Source organism: Lithobates pipiens, unplaced genomic scaffold (genome assembly GCF_037356315.1).
Source record: "Lithobates pipiens isolate NorthernLeopardFrog02 unplaced genomic scaffold, aLitPip1_a1.2 Scaffold_8, whole genome shotgun sequence".
Taxonomy (NCBI): domain Eukaryota; kingdom Metazoa; phylum Chordata; class Amphibia; order Anura; family Ranidae; genus Lithobates; species Lithobates pipiens.
This window is the reverse complement of record NW_027507903.1, coordinates 588,082,156-588,099,613: the sequence shown is the minus strand read 5'-3', so window position 1 is coordinate 588,099,613 and position 17,458 is coordinate 588,082,156. Positions and strand designations below refer to the sequence as shown.

The window sequence follows — 17,458 nt, the reverse complement described above, 5'->3', positions numbered from 1 at the left end:
TATGCTGACGACACCCAAATCTATTTCTCTACCCCTCAGTTCACTCCTTCAGTCTCCTCGCATATCACTAATTTACTATCAGATATATGTCTGGATGTCACACCTCTTCCTCAAACTTAATCTATCCAAAACCAAACTTATTTTTCCTCCCCCATGTGCCTCTTCCCATGATCTCTCTGTCAAAATCAATGGCATGACCATAAGCCCATCTCCACATGCCAAGGTCCTAGGTGTAGTTCTGGACTCTGAACTCTCCTTTAAGCCTGCAACATCTCCAAAATACACCCCTTTCTAACTAATGACACAACAAAGCTCTTAATTCAGTCCCTGGTCATTTCTCGTCTCGACTACTGAAACCCCCTCCTCGTTGGCTTATCTCTACATAGTCTATCCCCCCTTCAGTCCATCATGAATGCTGCTTCCAGACTCATCCACCTTACCAATCGCTCTGTGTCTATTTCCCCTCTCTGTCAATCCCTCCACTGGCTTCCACTCACCCAACAAATTCAAAATACTAACAACTACTAAAGCCTATCACAACTCTGTCCCCAGCTACATCACTGACCTAGTCTCTAAATATCAACCTAATCCTTCTCTTCGTTCTTCTCAAGACCCCCTGCTCTCTAACACCCTCATCACCACCTCCCATGCTTGCCTCCAGGACTTTTCCGGAGCCTCTCTAATCCTATGGCACTCCTTACCCCAATCTGTCCGATTATCTCCTACTTTATTAGCTTTTAGATGATCCCTGAAAACCCTCCTCTTCAGAGAAGCCTATCCTACCCACACCTAACAACTGTATTTTCATTTTCTCCATCTGATTATCCCCCACAGCTATTACCTTTTGTTCCACTTGACCCTCCCTTCTAGGTTGTAAGCTCTAACAAGTAGGGCCCCCTGATCCCGCTTGTATTGATTTGTATTGTAACTGTAGCACCCTGATGTTTAAGGAGGGTTGCTAGTAAATTTATCTGCGAGGTGGCATTAGATAAGACAAGCGCATTGCAAGGACAGATTAGGAATAGATGGGGTATTTCAGCCAATGGGCTGGGATCTTCTTGGGTCCATTGGCCTGCTGGGAGAGCCTATTTATTTGGGTGGAGTCAGGTGATCGGAGTTCTGTGCGACCTGGACGCCTGTCTGGGTGGACGTGTGCTGTGCTGCCCCGGTTTGCTAGGCCAGAGCCTGAGGCCTATCACAGGGACATCTGGCTGCTGGGCTGTCTGAGGACCTATCCAGAAGGAAGAGAGGAGCGTAGGGTTGGGACTGAGGCTTGCAGTCCAACCAGAAGTGATGGTTCTGTCGGTTGGAGAACCTGTCATGGTCGGAGGTAGAGGGGAATCTGTCGCCACTAAGGGACCAACCACCTTATTACCAAGGACCACAGTGAGTATCTGAAGCAATAACCAGAGCAGTATTCTCACCAACCAGGGATGGTGAATAATTGGGAAACTTTAGCAGGTTTTAAGCAAGGGGCCCAGCCAGCAGAGGTGCCGCTTGCAGAGGAGCCTTTTGTGCCAAGCCAGGGACCAAGCAGGCCAGTGTGGTGACATTTGAGGAGTATCCTGAATGCCAAGCTAGGGACCCAACAGGGACGTGGGGGTGACGCTTGAGGAAAATACTCGGTGAGAAGATAGGAAGAGCTCAGGAGATCCAGTGGCAGTGGATCAGCAAGTCTAGTAAGAGAGACTGTGAGCTCAGTTGAGTGAAGATCTACAAGAGGAGACTGTGGAGGAAGTGAAAGAGTTCATTGTAACCCCTGTTAGGAATTGTTTGAGATTGTTGCCATAGGAGACGGCATGTCTACATATGCAGATGTGGTGTCCGGCTGGGTTCCTTTCCCTGCATGGCTGTCTACCTATAGAAGTATCGGAGTCTTACAATTAACATTGCTACTACTAAAAGGGTGTCCTGGCCCTAATCCCTCTCTCCCACAGTTCTGTTTAAGAGACAATAATTCTCTTTGCATTCAAGAAGTGTCTGGCGCCCATGAATCTACCTTGCATCACACTCACTATGCCTTATAACCCACTTTACATAGAAGGATGTTAGCTATCCATAACTCTGGAGGTTGTCATTAGACCAAAGGGGACCCGGGACTTGGCTACATAACTGCACTGTCTGCCCCCATGTTGTAAAGCACTGTGCAAACTGTTGGCGCTATATAAATCCTGAATAATAATAATAATAATAACCTGAAACTGCACTAGAAACAAATCTTTCTGTCGGAATGGTAAACGCGATCATTCACAAACATTAGCATTTTCAAAAAATAAGCTGGGTACCAAGACAGCTTTCCACTCGAAGGTCAGCATTTCAGCACTGATGAGGAAGTGAAGCAGGCTGTCCTTGGATCGGTCAGGCATACTGACAAATTTTTCTATGCCAAAGCTTTTCAGACATTAATTAAATGCTGCGATAATTGTATAAAGTATGCCGAAAAATAAATGCAGTTTCCACTCCTTGAAATTTGTTCTTGTATTTTATAAACTCAAAAAGTCCTGTTTTAACTTGAATGCCCCCCGTAGAAATCAGATGAAAGGTTTCGCACTGTGAAACACTTTTTGAAAGATAAGTAGTGTATGTTATATACAAATATATACATCAGACCAAAATGAGGGACAAATGAGGAGGAAAGAGGGACAGAGGGATTTTGTTGCAAATCAGGGACAGTCCCTCGAAATCAGGGACAGGTGAGATTTATGGCTACCAGAAATCCACCAAGCTGCTCATTTCACCATTTCCACCAAGCCGCCCTTTCAGCAAATTGTCATAGAGATTGCACGGGACTTCAAGATCGACCTGCTCTTCCAGATCTCCCCGGTCATGGCTCTACAGGAGGCCTCAGAGCTTATCTTGTAGGACTCTCCGAGGACAACAATCACCATGCCAAACATGCCAAGAGGGTCACCATTATGCCCCAAGCATACAGCTGGTAGAGAGGACTTGCGGAGAGAGGGCCTGGGCAGCCAAAGCTTAGTTAGTGAGGAGAACCAAGTATGCATTATTAGGCCCCTTTCACACGGGACGGATCAGTAATGGTCCGCCCCGTGATGATCCGCTTGCTCAGCGGGGATCGCTCCGTTGTCCCCGCTGAGCCGGCGGATAACAGGGAGGTCCCGGCACACTGTGCCGGGACCGCCCTGTCAGCTCTCCGCTCTCCCCTATGGGGGATCGGATGAGCACGGACCGTCTCTCCGTGTTTATCCGATCCGCTCTGCAGACGGATAGAAAAATAGGCTTTTCCTCCATCTGCAGAATCGGACAGTAGCAGAGGCGGACGAAATCGGGTGTCTGCGGATGTTTATCCGCAGACACCCGCTATCCCATAGGAATGCATATATGTCCGTATTTCATCCGCAAACGGATGGATGAAATACGGACATAATGTCCGCATGTGTGAAAGGGGCCTTACTTGCAATGTTTCAGAAGTTTTCAGTTTCTTGAACTGTCCAAAAGCCTGGTCTGAAGTAATTAAAAGGGGTGCATGGTAGAACATGGCATATCAGAAGAACAGAGCCTGTGAAACATTGCAAAGGGGTTGATTTACTAAAACTGGAGAGTGTAAAATCTTGTGCAGCTCTGCATAGAAACCATTTAGCTTTCAGTTATTTTTTTCATCAGTTAGAAGCTGATTGGCTACTATGCAAAATTGCACCAGATTTTGCACTCTCCAGTTTTAGTAAATCAACCCCACAGAGTTCTCGGAATGGTGCCCATGCCAAACAAGTGACCTCCTGTGCTCCCTAATGGTGCCTGCTATATTGATTTCTAGCTTCCACTGGAATCAGCCAAGTATGGCACATGCCTACTACATTAGTCCCAGATGGACCTATGTAACTATGAAAAAGAATCCACACCTAAACTTCAGCTTCAAGCCTAGTATTTCTAGGTATTTATTAACTCTAACAGACTCCCCCTGGCTATGCCCTCCTCTACGTTTCTCTCTAGAAGAGTGGTGCCATCTTTGTTCAGGCATCATTCACTGTCAGCATCTGTTTCCTGGACTAAGATGCCAGTTCAGAGATGACATAATCATGTAAATCCTGCTGCCTGTGCTGTTCTTGGCTGTGTTTACAAATGTCTGGCACAGATCAGCCTCTGCTGCACCCTCTCACTTTGTGCCTTGCAGCAAAATTACAATGCCGCAGTCTGAACTCTGGGGAGAGGAGACTATTACTTAAAAAAAAATAAAGGTTGAGTTCTTATAAAAAGAAAATTGTATATGGTGCTGTGCCAGAAATTAATTCCCAAATACTTTTAAAACAATAAAATTGAAGAGAACATTGCATGGGAGCATGTCTTGTGTGCACTGGAAGTATCAACTGAAAGCCTGCAGAATAAGAAATGGCTGGTTATATAACAGTCTTTGGTTAGGTGCAGTCACTGAATGCCCTCTCCATGGAACAGTGATATATCCAACAGCTAGTGCAGGGGAATTCCCTAATGAAAAAAACATGATTACAGTGTCTTCCAGGCTTGTCTAAAGGGCAGAGCCCATATCTGCTTTGTAAAGAAATACTAAACAGACACAGATCATCATTCTATCTTGGTAAATGTTCCAGCTATCAACTTGACTATGCTAAAATGAGATCAGAGCACCATAAAAAGCCTCCAGGCTGCTTTAATTTTATGGGCAGGAGAGGTAGGTGCACCAAGTTGGTACAGACCTAGGGCTTTATCTAGCCCAGTGGTTCTCAACCACTGGGCGGCATCCCTATTGCCAGCTACCTGCAGATCCCCCAACCTTCCTCAGTGCCCATAGTGCCACCCAACCTCCCATGGTGGTCCAGTGTTTGTCAACCTCCCACAGTTCACCCTAGCTGGCTGCAGAGGCTCCAGCCCCCCATAGTGCCCCCAATCTTTATCAATGCCTCCCAATCCCTGCAGTGAACTTTAGTCTGCCACTTGAAGGACCCACAGGCCCCTCCAGAGACCCCCATCACTCATAGTGGATCCCAGCTCTGTAGAATCCCCTACAGGGCCACCAAGTCAGCTGCATAGTCCACAAACCCACTTAAGAACCCCCCCCCCATAGTGTCAACCAACCCTACTCAAAGACTTTCAGCATTTCAATACATAGTTTGTATTCCAATAATGTTTTTCTGTGAGTATACATTTTTTTTGACCGTTGGTTCAAGGAGGGGGGGGGGGGGGGTATTGGAAGAATTTACCAGGCTCCGATCTCGCCAAGGTTGAGAAGCCCTGATTTAGCCTATAACTAGCCCAGGGAGAGATATCCCAATTATTGCATATACCGTAGTTGCAGGGAATGAGCATTAAAGTCTGTATAATACCAGGTGGTCCAAAATCTGTGGTCAGCTTTTAAAATGTACAAATGCAGCAATTTAGAGTTTGGATGAAAGGTTTAGCACTGGGAAACACTTTTTGAAAGATAAAAAGTGCATTTTATATACAGTTATAGGGATCAGACCAAAATGAGTTACAAATGATGGGGAAAGAGGGACAGAGGGACATTGCTCCAAATCAGGGACAGTTAGGAGTTATGTTTTTAGTGGTGGTGCAGGATGTTAGTGGTGGTGCAGGCCTTTAGTGGTGGTGCAGGCTTTTAGCCTTAAAAGTTTTATCTGTAGGGTGCAACCAGTTGCACTGTCAGTGTGCAAATGATAACAGAAAATGTATAACTTTTGAGGAAACAAGCATGCTGCATGTGTAGTGCTGCATGAACAATTAACTGCTCAAATTAAATAAAGACTGTAACGTGTAACCAGTCCCGCGTGCTCTAATATACTACCTGGCTGCGCAACTGCAACATTTCACGGGATGGGATCTTGAGCAGGGGTCAGGTTCCTCTATGGGTCTTCTCCTGGGCCCTAACATGGACTATACTGCCCTGTCTAATATGGAAATGGGTTTCCCTGGAGTTCCCTCTACTTGCCCCACAGTTCGGTCACTGATGAAAATTTGGAAAAAGGTCAAAACCACACTGGGAATGATGGGCTATCTCCGTCAGACCCCTATATGGCGCAACCACTTTTACATTGACCTGACCAGGGTACCCAGCCCGTCGTTTTGGGAAAGGGTTGGGGTTAGATTCCTCACCCAATTACTGAACGAATTCCCTGCACTCAAAGGCCACCGCTTTCAATCTATACAACTACAACATGGCATTAGATATCAGAGCAGACACTCTAATATGCAACTAGAAGACCCCACGCTGATTGAATCCATATACTCTGACCCAGAAAAGAAGGGAATCATTTTCAGAATCTATATCCACCTAATATCTCACATATAAGCCCCAGATTTGCTGCCATGTAGAGAGGGGTGGGAGCGAGATGTCAACCCCATTGATGGTGAGCAGTGGAATCAAATCCTGGGAGTGGGTCCCGTGCAGGGGCGGACTGACAACTCATGGGGCCCCCGGGGAATAGGAGATTATGGGGCCCCCAGGAAATCAGACATTATGGGGCCACACAGTATACACAAACACACACACACACAGTATACAATCACACAGTATACACAGACATGTTTCTATTGGCTGAAAAGGTACTGGAGAGGTGGGGCAGCTATAATCTTGGGATTTTTAGACCAAAAGGATGTCAGTAAGGGACATTTCAGAGACAGATGTAAAAAAAAACACAGATTTGTACATACTGTCCCTGGTTTTACTGAGGCTGGCAACCCTAATGGGGCCCTCTAGTGGCAGAGTTGGTTAAGTTCCCCAGAGGTGGCTACGCCATAAATGGCTCTAGATAGGCTGCTGATGGGATAGTTGGACATATGAAGCTGCTATTGGAGTTTTATAATGTGTGTTAAGTTTTGAGACATGATGTGAGTGTTTTGCATGATTGACAGATCTGAACCCATGATGATATGTCAATGGTTGGTTAAATACTGGACTTTTAATCTAATTCCTATTTCAGTTGTGTTTCTTTATTGAATGAGCACTAGGCTGCTGCACTGATTTCTCTTTCTGGGTGTATGAGAACAGTGATAACTTTACAGTTAAAGGCACTTTTATGTTGTTGTGAAAATTAAGATTCCTGTTATTCTCATTATACGTACTCAAATGTCATACATGTGTATTATATTTCATGTAATGCCTTGTATTCTCATCAATAAAAACCTTTTTGTTGATTAAAAAAAAAAACGTGAAACCAACAATGCCATATAATAAACCATAAACTCGCGCGATCAATGTAAAAAGTGAATAAATTATAATTATATAAATTAAACCTGCAGCAACTGTCCACAAAGTGCTACAACCTCAAAGACCGAATATATGTATATAAACAGCATTTAAGATGTTAATACAATCAAATATCTCTTACAATACGTTAAAGTGCTCCAAACAAAATAAAGTCCTGAAGTGCTCCAAATATATTGGTGTGTCATCTGCCACACTCCCCTCTTGTGACCCCACTCACCAAAATGAATGGACCCTCAAGCTTTGCAGTTGGTGGGTCAAACTTGCTGTGATCTAATGATCTAGTATTGTAGGTGTAGCACTAACCCCCAAAGGAGCTGCTGGTTTTATTTGGGATTACCGTTGCCTCACCGGCTCGCCTCTCCGTCACAGGGGTCCCGTTGGAAAGTAGCCCAAATGATGTTGAATCCGACACTTAGTCCTTTTTTTAACATTTATTCAGGATAAGCACAAAAGTCCTTCAATAGAGGGTCAGAGGATAAAGGGGGAGTTCAGGCAACTAGTAATCCTAGTAATTGCGGGTTAGAGGTATTGGTCAGATCCAGAGGACAAACAGCTCCACAGACTGGATCCAGCAACCACCGGATAGGCCCCTCTCACTTGACCTAGCAGCCGATGAGATGCTCAACAAAGTCTCTGCCACAGACTTGTCAATTAAACTTAAGAAATCTTGAGAGTTTAGAAGAACTGCCATACAGTACCAGATTCTTTCAGCCGACCCCCCGATACTGTATGGGTGTTAATCAGGGTTGCGTCCTCTAACTGAGTTTCCAGCCTCCTCCAGAGACACCAGCCTTGCGCTCGGTCCTCTACCGGAAAAGTCCTCCCCTGGATTCTCCAGTTTTCTTGGCTTCTCCCCTCAGGCGAGACAGCACAGGACCACCCCTGGATCAGTAGGCCCCAAGACTTTTGTGGGCCCACCCTCTCAGTTGCACAGCCCCGGGCCAGCCGGCTCCGAGGCGCAGAACTATGCGGCACAGACCCCAGGCCAGGAGGGCTATGAGGTCAGGATCGCGGACCCCGCAAAAGAACCACCAAAAATGGCGTCTGTACCTTAAATACCCTCTCCCAGAATGCACAGCAGGGAAAACACTCCCACTGAGCTACTTCTGAGCAAGAGGTAGTATTCAATACATCCAGCCTGCCGCATTTCCACACCTACCGGTGGTGACAGCGACACCTACCTTCAAGTGGGAACCAGTGCAACCCAGCTGGACTGGCACAGAAGCCAGAACTTTTAGGGAAAATTAGCCTGAGCCAAACTACAGCTTTAGACAACTAAATTTGAAAAAATAATAGCGTCTGCCTATAAGGAGCAGGGAGCTACATAGGGTCAACGTTGGCACTCTTCAGACAGCTCTCCACACTTAAAAAGGTCTTGAGGGTGACCAAATGGATCCACCAGGCTCGACAAAACAAAAATAGAGGCTTATAGTGAAGTACTGTTAGATGCAGACTGATTGCGCACTTAGAGTCCCACTTCTGAAAAATTTCTGGTAAAAACAGGCAAACAGGCATAAGTACAGAGAATGGACTCATCTGGGTTCGCTGCTGATCAGAGTGTGTTCCACGGAGGGCAGAAGTAACATTAATGGTTGGAAAACCGGAAATGTGTCAACGTGTTTCGTCCCTTCTCCAGGGTGTCATCAAGGACATCTAATGCCAGTCAGAGCTACTTCAATAACAATAATAATAATAATAAATCCAATGTAGGACTGTGTGAGCGTAAACACCGTGGAACTCCCGGGAATGAAGTCAAATGGTCCAATAAGAAATAGTTTTCTAGGGGCAACAGTTAAATTTTTATAGTGTTTATAAATTAGACACTCAGTTTGTCTTAATGCTTTTCTCCATAATAATAAATGTGCTGCTGTTAATATTAATTATAATAATCATAATAATATTTTCTCTTTTACGCTTCTCTTAATTTTTTTTCTCTTTGCTAATAAATTAGTCGCTATTATTAATAATAATATTCTTTTCAACTTTTACACCTTATTTTAAAAATATATATATTTAATCTGTAATAATAAATGTGTTCTTTTTGGTTGTAATAATACAAATAGTCGCTTCCCTTTATACTTTTTCTTAATATTTTTATTTTTCGTAATACATGTGATCATATTAATAATAATCTTTTTAACTTTTATACCTTTGTTTCTCTGTATTTTTTCCCCTCTGTAGTAATAAATTTGTTGCTTTTGTTAATAATAATATTAATATTTTCCCTTTTATACTTTGTCTTACTAGTTTTATCTTTATACAGTAAGAATAATAATAATAATAAAAAACATATTTTTATATAGCATATATAACACCAAGTACTGGAAAGGAGGAATCATGGCGGCACCCTGTTATGTTTTCTGAGGTCATTTCCGCCCCGAGTTCAGACTCCAGCTCTATTTTCTATCTGTGTCTCCACAGTAGGAGCCATGTTTGCTAAGATCCCTTCCTTATATTGCACATGGTTTGGTCTCCGTAGCAATGGCCGCCAAAGTATAGCTAGTCTTACACCTGCAGACAGTTTTATGTTGTATTTAATTTAGTTGACATTTGTAGAAGTACATGAGACATTGGCACGGGGGACAACATGGATCTGCTGATCAGAGGGACAGTGAGTAACCTGGGGTCAGACCAGGGGATGGGGAGCAGAATGTGCAGTGACATTGTATGGACAGCACAGGGGGAGAATGTACAGCCCCTGTACAGGACTTCTGTCCTTTAATGAGGGAGGAAGGGCTGCTGTGGAACTAGAACTCCCAGCATGCACAGCAGCTTAGTAGTTAGTAGTCCTGCCTTGCAGCACTGTCCTTGGTTCAAAAGAGGACACTGTCTGCCTGGAGTTTGCATGTTCTTCCTGTACCTGGGTGGGTGTCCTCCCACACTCCAAATGCATGCTGGACTATGGGATGAGTAATTCTGGATAAGGATGAGCTCAGGCGTGTCCGCACACTCCACATGCAGAGCCGGCCAGGAAGTCGGCGCTGTGCTAATCACAGGCAGTGAGACATTGCCCGATCTCTGCAGCCGCACGTCGGGGCAATGTCTCACTGCCTGTGGTTAGTGCAGCGCCGACTTCCTGGCGGGCTCTGCATGTGTAGTATGCGACACGCCGGAGCTCATCCTTAATTCTGGACTGTGGGATGAGTAACTCTGGACTGTGGGGTGTGTAACTCTGGACTGTGGGGTGTGTAACTCTGGACTGTGGGGTGTGTAACTCTGGACTGTGGGGTGTGTAACTCTGGACTGTGGGGTGTGTAACTCTGGACTGTGGGGTGTGTAACTCTGGACTGTGGGGTGTGTAACTCTGGACTGTGGGGTGAGTAACTCTGGACTGTGGGATGTGGGATAAATTGTAACTATACAACATTGTAATACTTTTCCACCACTGTAATGTATTGTGTGTGTTCTGCAGAGGCCACTGCTGAAAGGAATATGCTCGCTATCTCAAGTCCGGAGTTTACATCGGGTCCCCCCCAGACTCTCCCCTCTTATCCCCATCGTGGTGGAACAGACGGTAAGTGGAGACAGAGTTCTTCTTCCTTGTTGGCCTTCCTCTGTCTGTTGCCTTATAGCCACCAATAGGATGGAAATCCTCACTGGGAAGTGTTCGTTGGGGGACAGAAGTGTGGATCTTACTGCCTGCAGGGGAACAACCTGCACCCTTCCCTTTTAATCCATCAGTTTGTCTCTAATCACCTCCTAGAATTCATAAAGGGCTTCTTTACACTGACCCATCCAAGTAAATGGAGCCACGCCACAACTATGTGTAATGCATGCAGTTGCAGCTCGTGGATGCAGGCTTTAGAGGCTTTTTGTACGTGTCAAGTATACGCAAAATCATGCATTTTCTCTACATGCACAGAGATGTGCTGCCCTTTAAAGGACGTGTGGCGGTGCCATTAATTCTTAATCGCTCTTCAGAGGGCATTTGACAGGCACTGAGGAGGCTTTGAGTGTGTGTTTTAACTTAAGGTTCACAGCATGCAAGTGCGACAGAGTTGACGCATTTTTTCATTTCATTTTGTCTTGTATCGGGCAGCCGTTTCATTTCAGTCCATTGGGCTGCCCTATGCGCAAGAAATGCATAAAAGAAGTCCTTGATCCTTTCACAAGATTGTGCTGCATGGAACTGCAGCACAATCGAATTCTTAATGGCACCCCCACACATTTATTTATTTTTTTAATTTTAGGTACTTGTATAGTGCCGTCAATTTACGCAGCGCTTTACATATACATTGTACATTCACATCAGTCCCTACCCTGAAGGAGCTTACAACTTAAGGTCCCTAACTCGCATTCATACATACTAGGGACAATTTAGACAGGATCCAATTAACCTACCAGCATGTCTTTGGCATGTGGGAGGAAACCGGAGTACCCAGAGGAGACCCACGCAGGCACAGGGAGAACATGCAAATTCCAGGCAGGTAGTGTTGTGGTTGGGATTTGAACCAGCAACCCTTCTTACTGCTAGGCAAAAGTGCTATCCACTACACCACTGTGCCGCCCCCGAGTGTGGGAGGAAACCGGAGTACCTGGAGGAAACACACATGTGCAATTCTGTGCAGCACAATCTTGTGGAAGGATCAAGGACTTTTTTTTACGCATTTCTTGCGCATAGGGCAGCCCATTGAAATGAAACGGCTGCCCGATACAAGACACACGAAAAAATGCGTCAACTCCGTCGCACTTGCATGCTGTGAACCTTAACCCTTAAGGGTTAAAACACACACACAAAGCCTACTCAGTGCCTGTCAAATGCCCTCGGAAGAGCGATCCACCCTAGATCGCTTGTTTTGAGGGCTAATGATAATGTAAACAAGTCCAAAGAGTGTCCTAGGCAGTCTTTAGAAATCTGTCTCGCGGGAGTGTGACAAATGGCAGACCTTGCCACTGAACCTCAGATTCATGTAAAGCAGGGGTCTCAAACTGGCGGCCCTCCAGCTTTGGCAGAACTACAAGTCTCATGAGGCATTGCAAGGCTGACAGTTACAAGCATTCCTCCCACGGACAGAGGCATGATGGGACTTGTAGTTCTGCAAAAGCTGGAGGGCCCTGAAAAGTTTGAGACCCCTGATGTAAAGTGTATGTATCTGTGACCACTCTAACAGATCTGTCTCCAGTATCCCTCTTGCGAAGTGGTGGAGATTTACAGGCAGAGAAGCTATTTGGAGAAGTTGGGAGCATCATGGATCCGTATCGGGTATTAATTCAGAGGATCGTAACTCCTTTACAACTGCATAACGCACCAATGCCCAGTTTATGCATATGTGCGTTGCTGTGCTGTTCTGGGGGTGCTCTAAGCAGCAGCTCACAGTCAACTACCATTCATCAAGAGCTGGTAGGACCTGCTACCAAAGCAGAACTATGGTCCAAAATTCAATAGTCTGAGGTCTCTCGGTGGTGCCGGTGTTCTGCCAAAATCTGTCCCCCCATTGGATAGTGTCCGCCCCGTACTGCGCAGGCGCAGCTCTTGCCCAGTACGGAGGACAAGAAGACTCCGAAAGTCTCCGAAGATGAACGTCGCCTGCGCACTGAGTCCAGGTTCAAGCCCCACCATCCAAGTGGACATACCGTAGCACCTAGTAAAAGGGCCCCTCGCGGGCTCTCTTCGCTTGCCATGCTTTGGGCACGGCCTCGCTTTGCTCGGCTATTTTTTATTCTAACTCTATGTCCACTTGGATGGTGGGGCTTGAACCTGGACTCAGAGTGCAGGCGCCGTTCATCTTTGGAGACCTTCGGCGTCTTCTTGTCCTCCGTACTGCGCAAGCACAGTACAGGGTGGACAGTATTCGACACATCACCGGCATCTTCTGCTCTTCCGGATGTCTATCTTTGGCTGGTACGGGATGACGTTGCTCTCGCACATGCACAGGATTACAGTCATCCCAGCACACAGGCACTGTGCCAGAATGTAGACTGAGCTGTGCATGCTGTGCTCCGTGTACATTTTACAGATACAGTATCTCACAAAAGTAAGTACACATTTTTGTATATATGTTATATCTTTTCATGTGACAACACCGAAGAAATGACACTTTGCTACAATGTAAAGTAGTGAGTGTACAGCTTGTATAACAGTATAGATTTGCTGTCCCCTCAAAATAACTCAAACACACAGCCATTAATGTCCAAACAGGTTCCATTCAGAACAGGCCTTTCCATGGTCGACCAAAGTATTTGAGTGCACGTGCTCAGCGTCATATCCAGAGGTTTTCTTTGAGAAATAGACATATGAGTGCTGCCAGCATTGCTGCAGAGGTTGAAGGGGTGGGGAGCCTGTCAGTGCTCAGATCATACGCCTCACACTGCATCAAATTGGTCTGCATGGCTGTCGTCCCAGAAGGAAGCCTCTTCTAAAAATTATGTTCAAGAAAGTCCACAAACAGTTTGCTGAAGACAATTAGACTAAAGACATGGATTACTGGAACCATGTCCTGTGGTCTGATGAGAACAAGATAAACGTACTTGGTTCAGATGGTTTGTCAAGCGTGTGTGGCGGCAACCAGGTGAGGAGTACAAAGACAAGTGTGTCTTGCCTACAGTCAAGCATGGCGGTCTGGGGCTGCATGAGTGCTGCCATCACTGGGGAGCTACAGTTCATTGAGGGAACCATGAGTGCCAACATGTACTGTGACATACTGAAGCAGAGCATGGTCCCCTCCCTTCGGAGACTGGGATGCAGGGCAGTATTCCAACATAACGACCCCAAACACACCTCCAAGACGACCACTGCCTTGCTAAAGAAGCTGAGGGTAAAGGTGATGGACTGGCCAAGCATGTCTCCAGACCTAAACCCTATTGAGCATCTGTTGGGCATCCTCAAATGGAAGGTGGAAGAGCGCAAGGTCTCTAACATCCACCAGCTCTGTCATGTCATCATGGAGGAGTGGAAGAGGACTCCAGTGGCAACCTGTGAAGCTCTGGTGAACTCCATGCCCAAGAGGGTTAAGGCAGTGCTGGAAAATAATGGCGGCCACACAAAATATTGACGCTTTGGGCCCGATTTGGATATTTTCACTTAGGGGTGTACTCACTTTTGTTGCCAGCGGTTTAGACATTAATGGCTGTGTGTTGAGTTATTTTGAGTGGACGGCAAATTTACACTGTTATACAAGCTGTACACTTACTACTTTATATTGTAGCAAAGTGTCATTTTTCAGTGTTGTCACATGAAAAGATATAATAAAATATATACAAAAATGTGAGGGATGTACTCACTTTTGTACCATACTGTAATTACTAGCAGGAAAGACATTGGGGTACAGAACAATGTACAGGTAAGTGACGTACCACACCCGGCCATCCACATGATGTAAAAGAAAACACACAATTCATCAGACCACCTTCTTCCATTGCTCCGTGGTCCAGTTCTAACGCTCACATGCCCATTATAGATGCTTTTGGCTGTGGATACGGGTCATCATGGGGACCCTGACCGGTCTGCAGTTACATAGCCCCATACACCACAAACTGTGATGTACTATATGTTCTGACACCTTTCTATTCAAACCAGCATTAACTTTTTTTTAGCAATGTTTTAGCATAGAAACAAATATAACATACATTTTATTTTTAATTTGGATATCATGGGGATGTAAAAAATATTATTGAAAAGACAATGCATTCCTTCAATTATTACATATAGCAGGGAGTACAAGATCTACAAAGGATATGCAGATGCAGTATGGCACAAAATAAATGTAAATCTTTGCAATGTTAGTTTTCCTATGGAAACATATATATGCTGCGATAAATTCATAACGCTCTTTTCCTTTCTAGGGCCGAGGAGAGAGAGCTTATGACATCTACTCCAGATTACTGCGGGAGCGTATAATCTGCCTCATGGGGCCTGTGAGTCTAGCATTCATTTATTTTTTTTATTTTATTTTCTTTTCTTTATTTTTTTTTGAGGGCCACTGTAGCTAATCAGACATTGAAGAATATATTTACCTGTTTGGTGAGAGCCAAACGTATAAAAGCAATATTACTGTGAATGGTTAAGACCAACAAGTCTTTTAAAACCAGTGCTGTCACTGGTCCCATTCACTTACATCCCTGATCATGTAAGCAAAGAACCTAGGTATAGTTAAAAAAAAAAAAAAAAAATGGAATGGCAGTCCCCCCAACTCATACAAAACCTGAGGTTTGGTATGAGATTTAAGGGGGACCCCACGCATAAAAAAAAAATTATATACCAACCCCTTTTGGTCTGGTATGAATGCAAAAATAAAGGAAAAAAGGCTTGCAGTCCACCTCAAAAATCCAACCCAGATCGTTAACTTGAAGCCTGGCTGGCCGGGGAGGGCAAATGTGTGTCCGTAGCATGTAATGGAGAGCAGCGAGGTCCGTAGTGGGTAATGGAGAGCGCCGAGGTCCGTAGTGGGTAATGGAGAGCGCCGAGGTCCGTAGTGGGTAATGGAGAGCGCCGAGGTCTGTAGTGGGTAATGGAGAGCAGCGAGGTCCGTAGTGGGTAATGGAGAGCGCCGAGGTCCGTAGTGGGTAATGGAGAGCGCCGAGGTCCGTAGTGGGTAATGGAGAGCGCCGAGGTCCGTAGTGGGTAATGGAGAGCGCCGAGGTCCGTAGTGGGTAATGGAGAGCGCCGAGGTCCGTAGTGGGTAATGGAGAGCGCCGAGGTCCGTAGTGGGTAATGGAGAGCGCCGAGGTCCGTAGTGGGTAATGGAGAGCGCCGAGGTCCGTAGTGGGTAATGGAGAGCGCCGAGGTCCGTAGTGGGTAATGGAGAGCGCCGAGGTCCGTAGTGGGTAATGGAGAGCGCCGAGGTCCGTAGTGGGTAATGGAGAGCGCCGAGGTCCTTAGACCGTAATGGAGAGCGCCGAGGTCCTTAGACCGTAATGGAGAGCGCCGAGGTCCTTAGACCGTAATGGAGAGCGCCGAGGTTCTTAGTGCGTAATGGAGAGGTTCTTAGTGCGTAACGTAGAGCTCCGAGGTCCGTAGTGGGTAACGGAGAGCTTCGAGGTCCGTAGTGCGGCGAGCTCAATAGATCATTAGTAAATAATGTAGAGGTCAGTAGGTAGTAATGCAGAGAAAAAAAACACACCATTCATCCTCTTGAACTTCCATCATGCTGACCATCCTTAGACGTGGATCTGAGGAGGTGGCGCCACAACGATTAGCAATGAGGAGAGGAAGCGCTTCTTAGAATGTATCCCTGCAAACCCTTCTATCTGTTTCATGGCCAAAATCGACAGGAACATCATGATCGATGGGTTGCTGTAGGTTGCATGGGAGGTTGTAGTCTCCACCAGGAAGCATGTGATGGGGTGACAATGCAGAAGAGCAGTTGTTACATGGATGTCACCCCTTAACACGAAGTGCCTAAATGGCAGAATCACCAGGGATTATTTTAATGAAAATTGTAGATTTAAAAAGATTGAGAACTTTTGAAGTTGCATGAATAGTTTAAAGCTTTGAGGGGATTTTAGTAATTCTGACTGTATTCTCAGAATGCTGACATTCACCCAATGTGCTGACATTTATAGTGCAGGAGGGATTATTAGGTCACAGAATTTATTTTTTTTCAGTTTGGACTCATTGGGCATGATTTACTAAAACTGGTTCACCTCTGCATAGTAATCAATCAGCTTCCAGGTTTTATTGTCAAAACTTAATTGAACAAGCTGAAGTTAGAAGCTGATTGGTTACCATGCACAGCTGCACCAGATTCTGAGTGCTCCAGTTTTAGTAAATCTCCCTCATTGTTTCCCATCATTCCCTACTTGTGTGCTTCTCTGCAGATTGATGACTCGCTCGCCAGCCTGGTGATCGCCCAGCTGCTCTTCCTGCAATCCGAGAGTAACAAGAAGCCAATTCACATGTACATCAACAGTCCAGGTACATACACCAACCTACCTTCCTTTCTGTGAGCTGAAAGATGGCACATCAAATAAAATGTCAGTTAAAGGGAGACTGTAATGTATTTTCTCATGTTCAAAAGCATCTCCCAGAATGTCCATAAATGGCACCAATGCAGAGAAGTGTCAATGCTATAAAAATAATGAACACAAAGACTGTGTGCAGACAGACTACCTAGAGAGAGAAGAATACACACAATCGCATGGCTTTCTTCATCCCTTTATAGCACCCCAACTCTCCAGTTTGGGGTGGGAAATGGAGATCTAATAATAAGTGCTGACTGTTACTTTACACAACTTCCAGCCGGCTTCAGCACTACTTCCAGCTTCCAACCAATGATGGAAAGTCTCAGGAGCCATGGAACCGAGGTGTTATTCTAATGCCGTGTACACACGATCGGACTATCC

General features: G+C 45.5%; 1 protein-coding gene across 1 annotated transcript; it reads left to right on the top strand.

Moving 5' to 3' along the window:
• Positions 1-9,624: 9,624 nt before the first annotated feature.
• Positions 9,625-17,062, top strand: LOC143962280 (ATP-dependent Clp protease proteolytic subunit, mitochondrial-like). Its single transcript, XM_077471587.1, has 4 exons — positions 9,625-9,788; positions 10,590-10,691; positions 14,960-15,031; positions 16,934-17,062. Exons 1-4 carry the CDS (start codon positions 9,765-9,767, stop codon positions 17,060-17,062), a joined length of 327 nt encoding a protein of 108 aa, XP_077327713.1. The 5' UTR covers positions 9,625-9,764.
• The last annotated feature ends 396 nt before the right edge of the window (positions 17,063-17,458 follow it).

Coding starts and splice junctions, on each gene's coding strand:
- LOC143962280 (XM_077471587.1), top strand. CDS start 9,765: ATGGATCTGCTGATCAGAGGGACA. Junction 10,692..14,959: donor CCATCGTGGTGGAACAGACG/GTAAGTGGAGAC, acceptor TTTCCTTTCTAG/GGCCGAGGAGAGAGAGCTTA. Junction 15,032..16,933: donor TAATCTGCCTCATGGGGCCT/GTGAGTCTAGCA, acceptor GCTTCTCTGCAG/ATTGATGACTCGCTCGCCAG.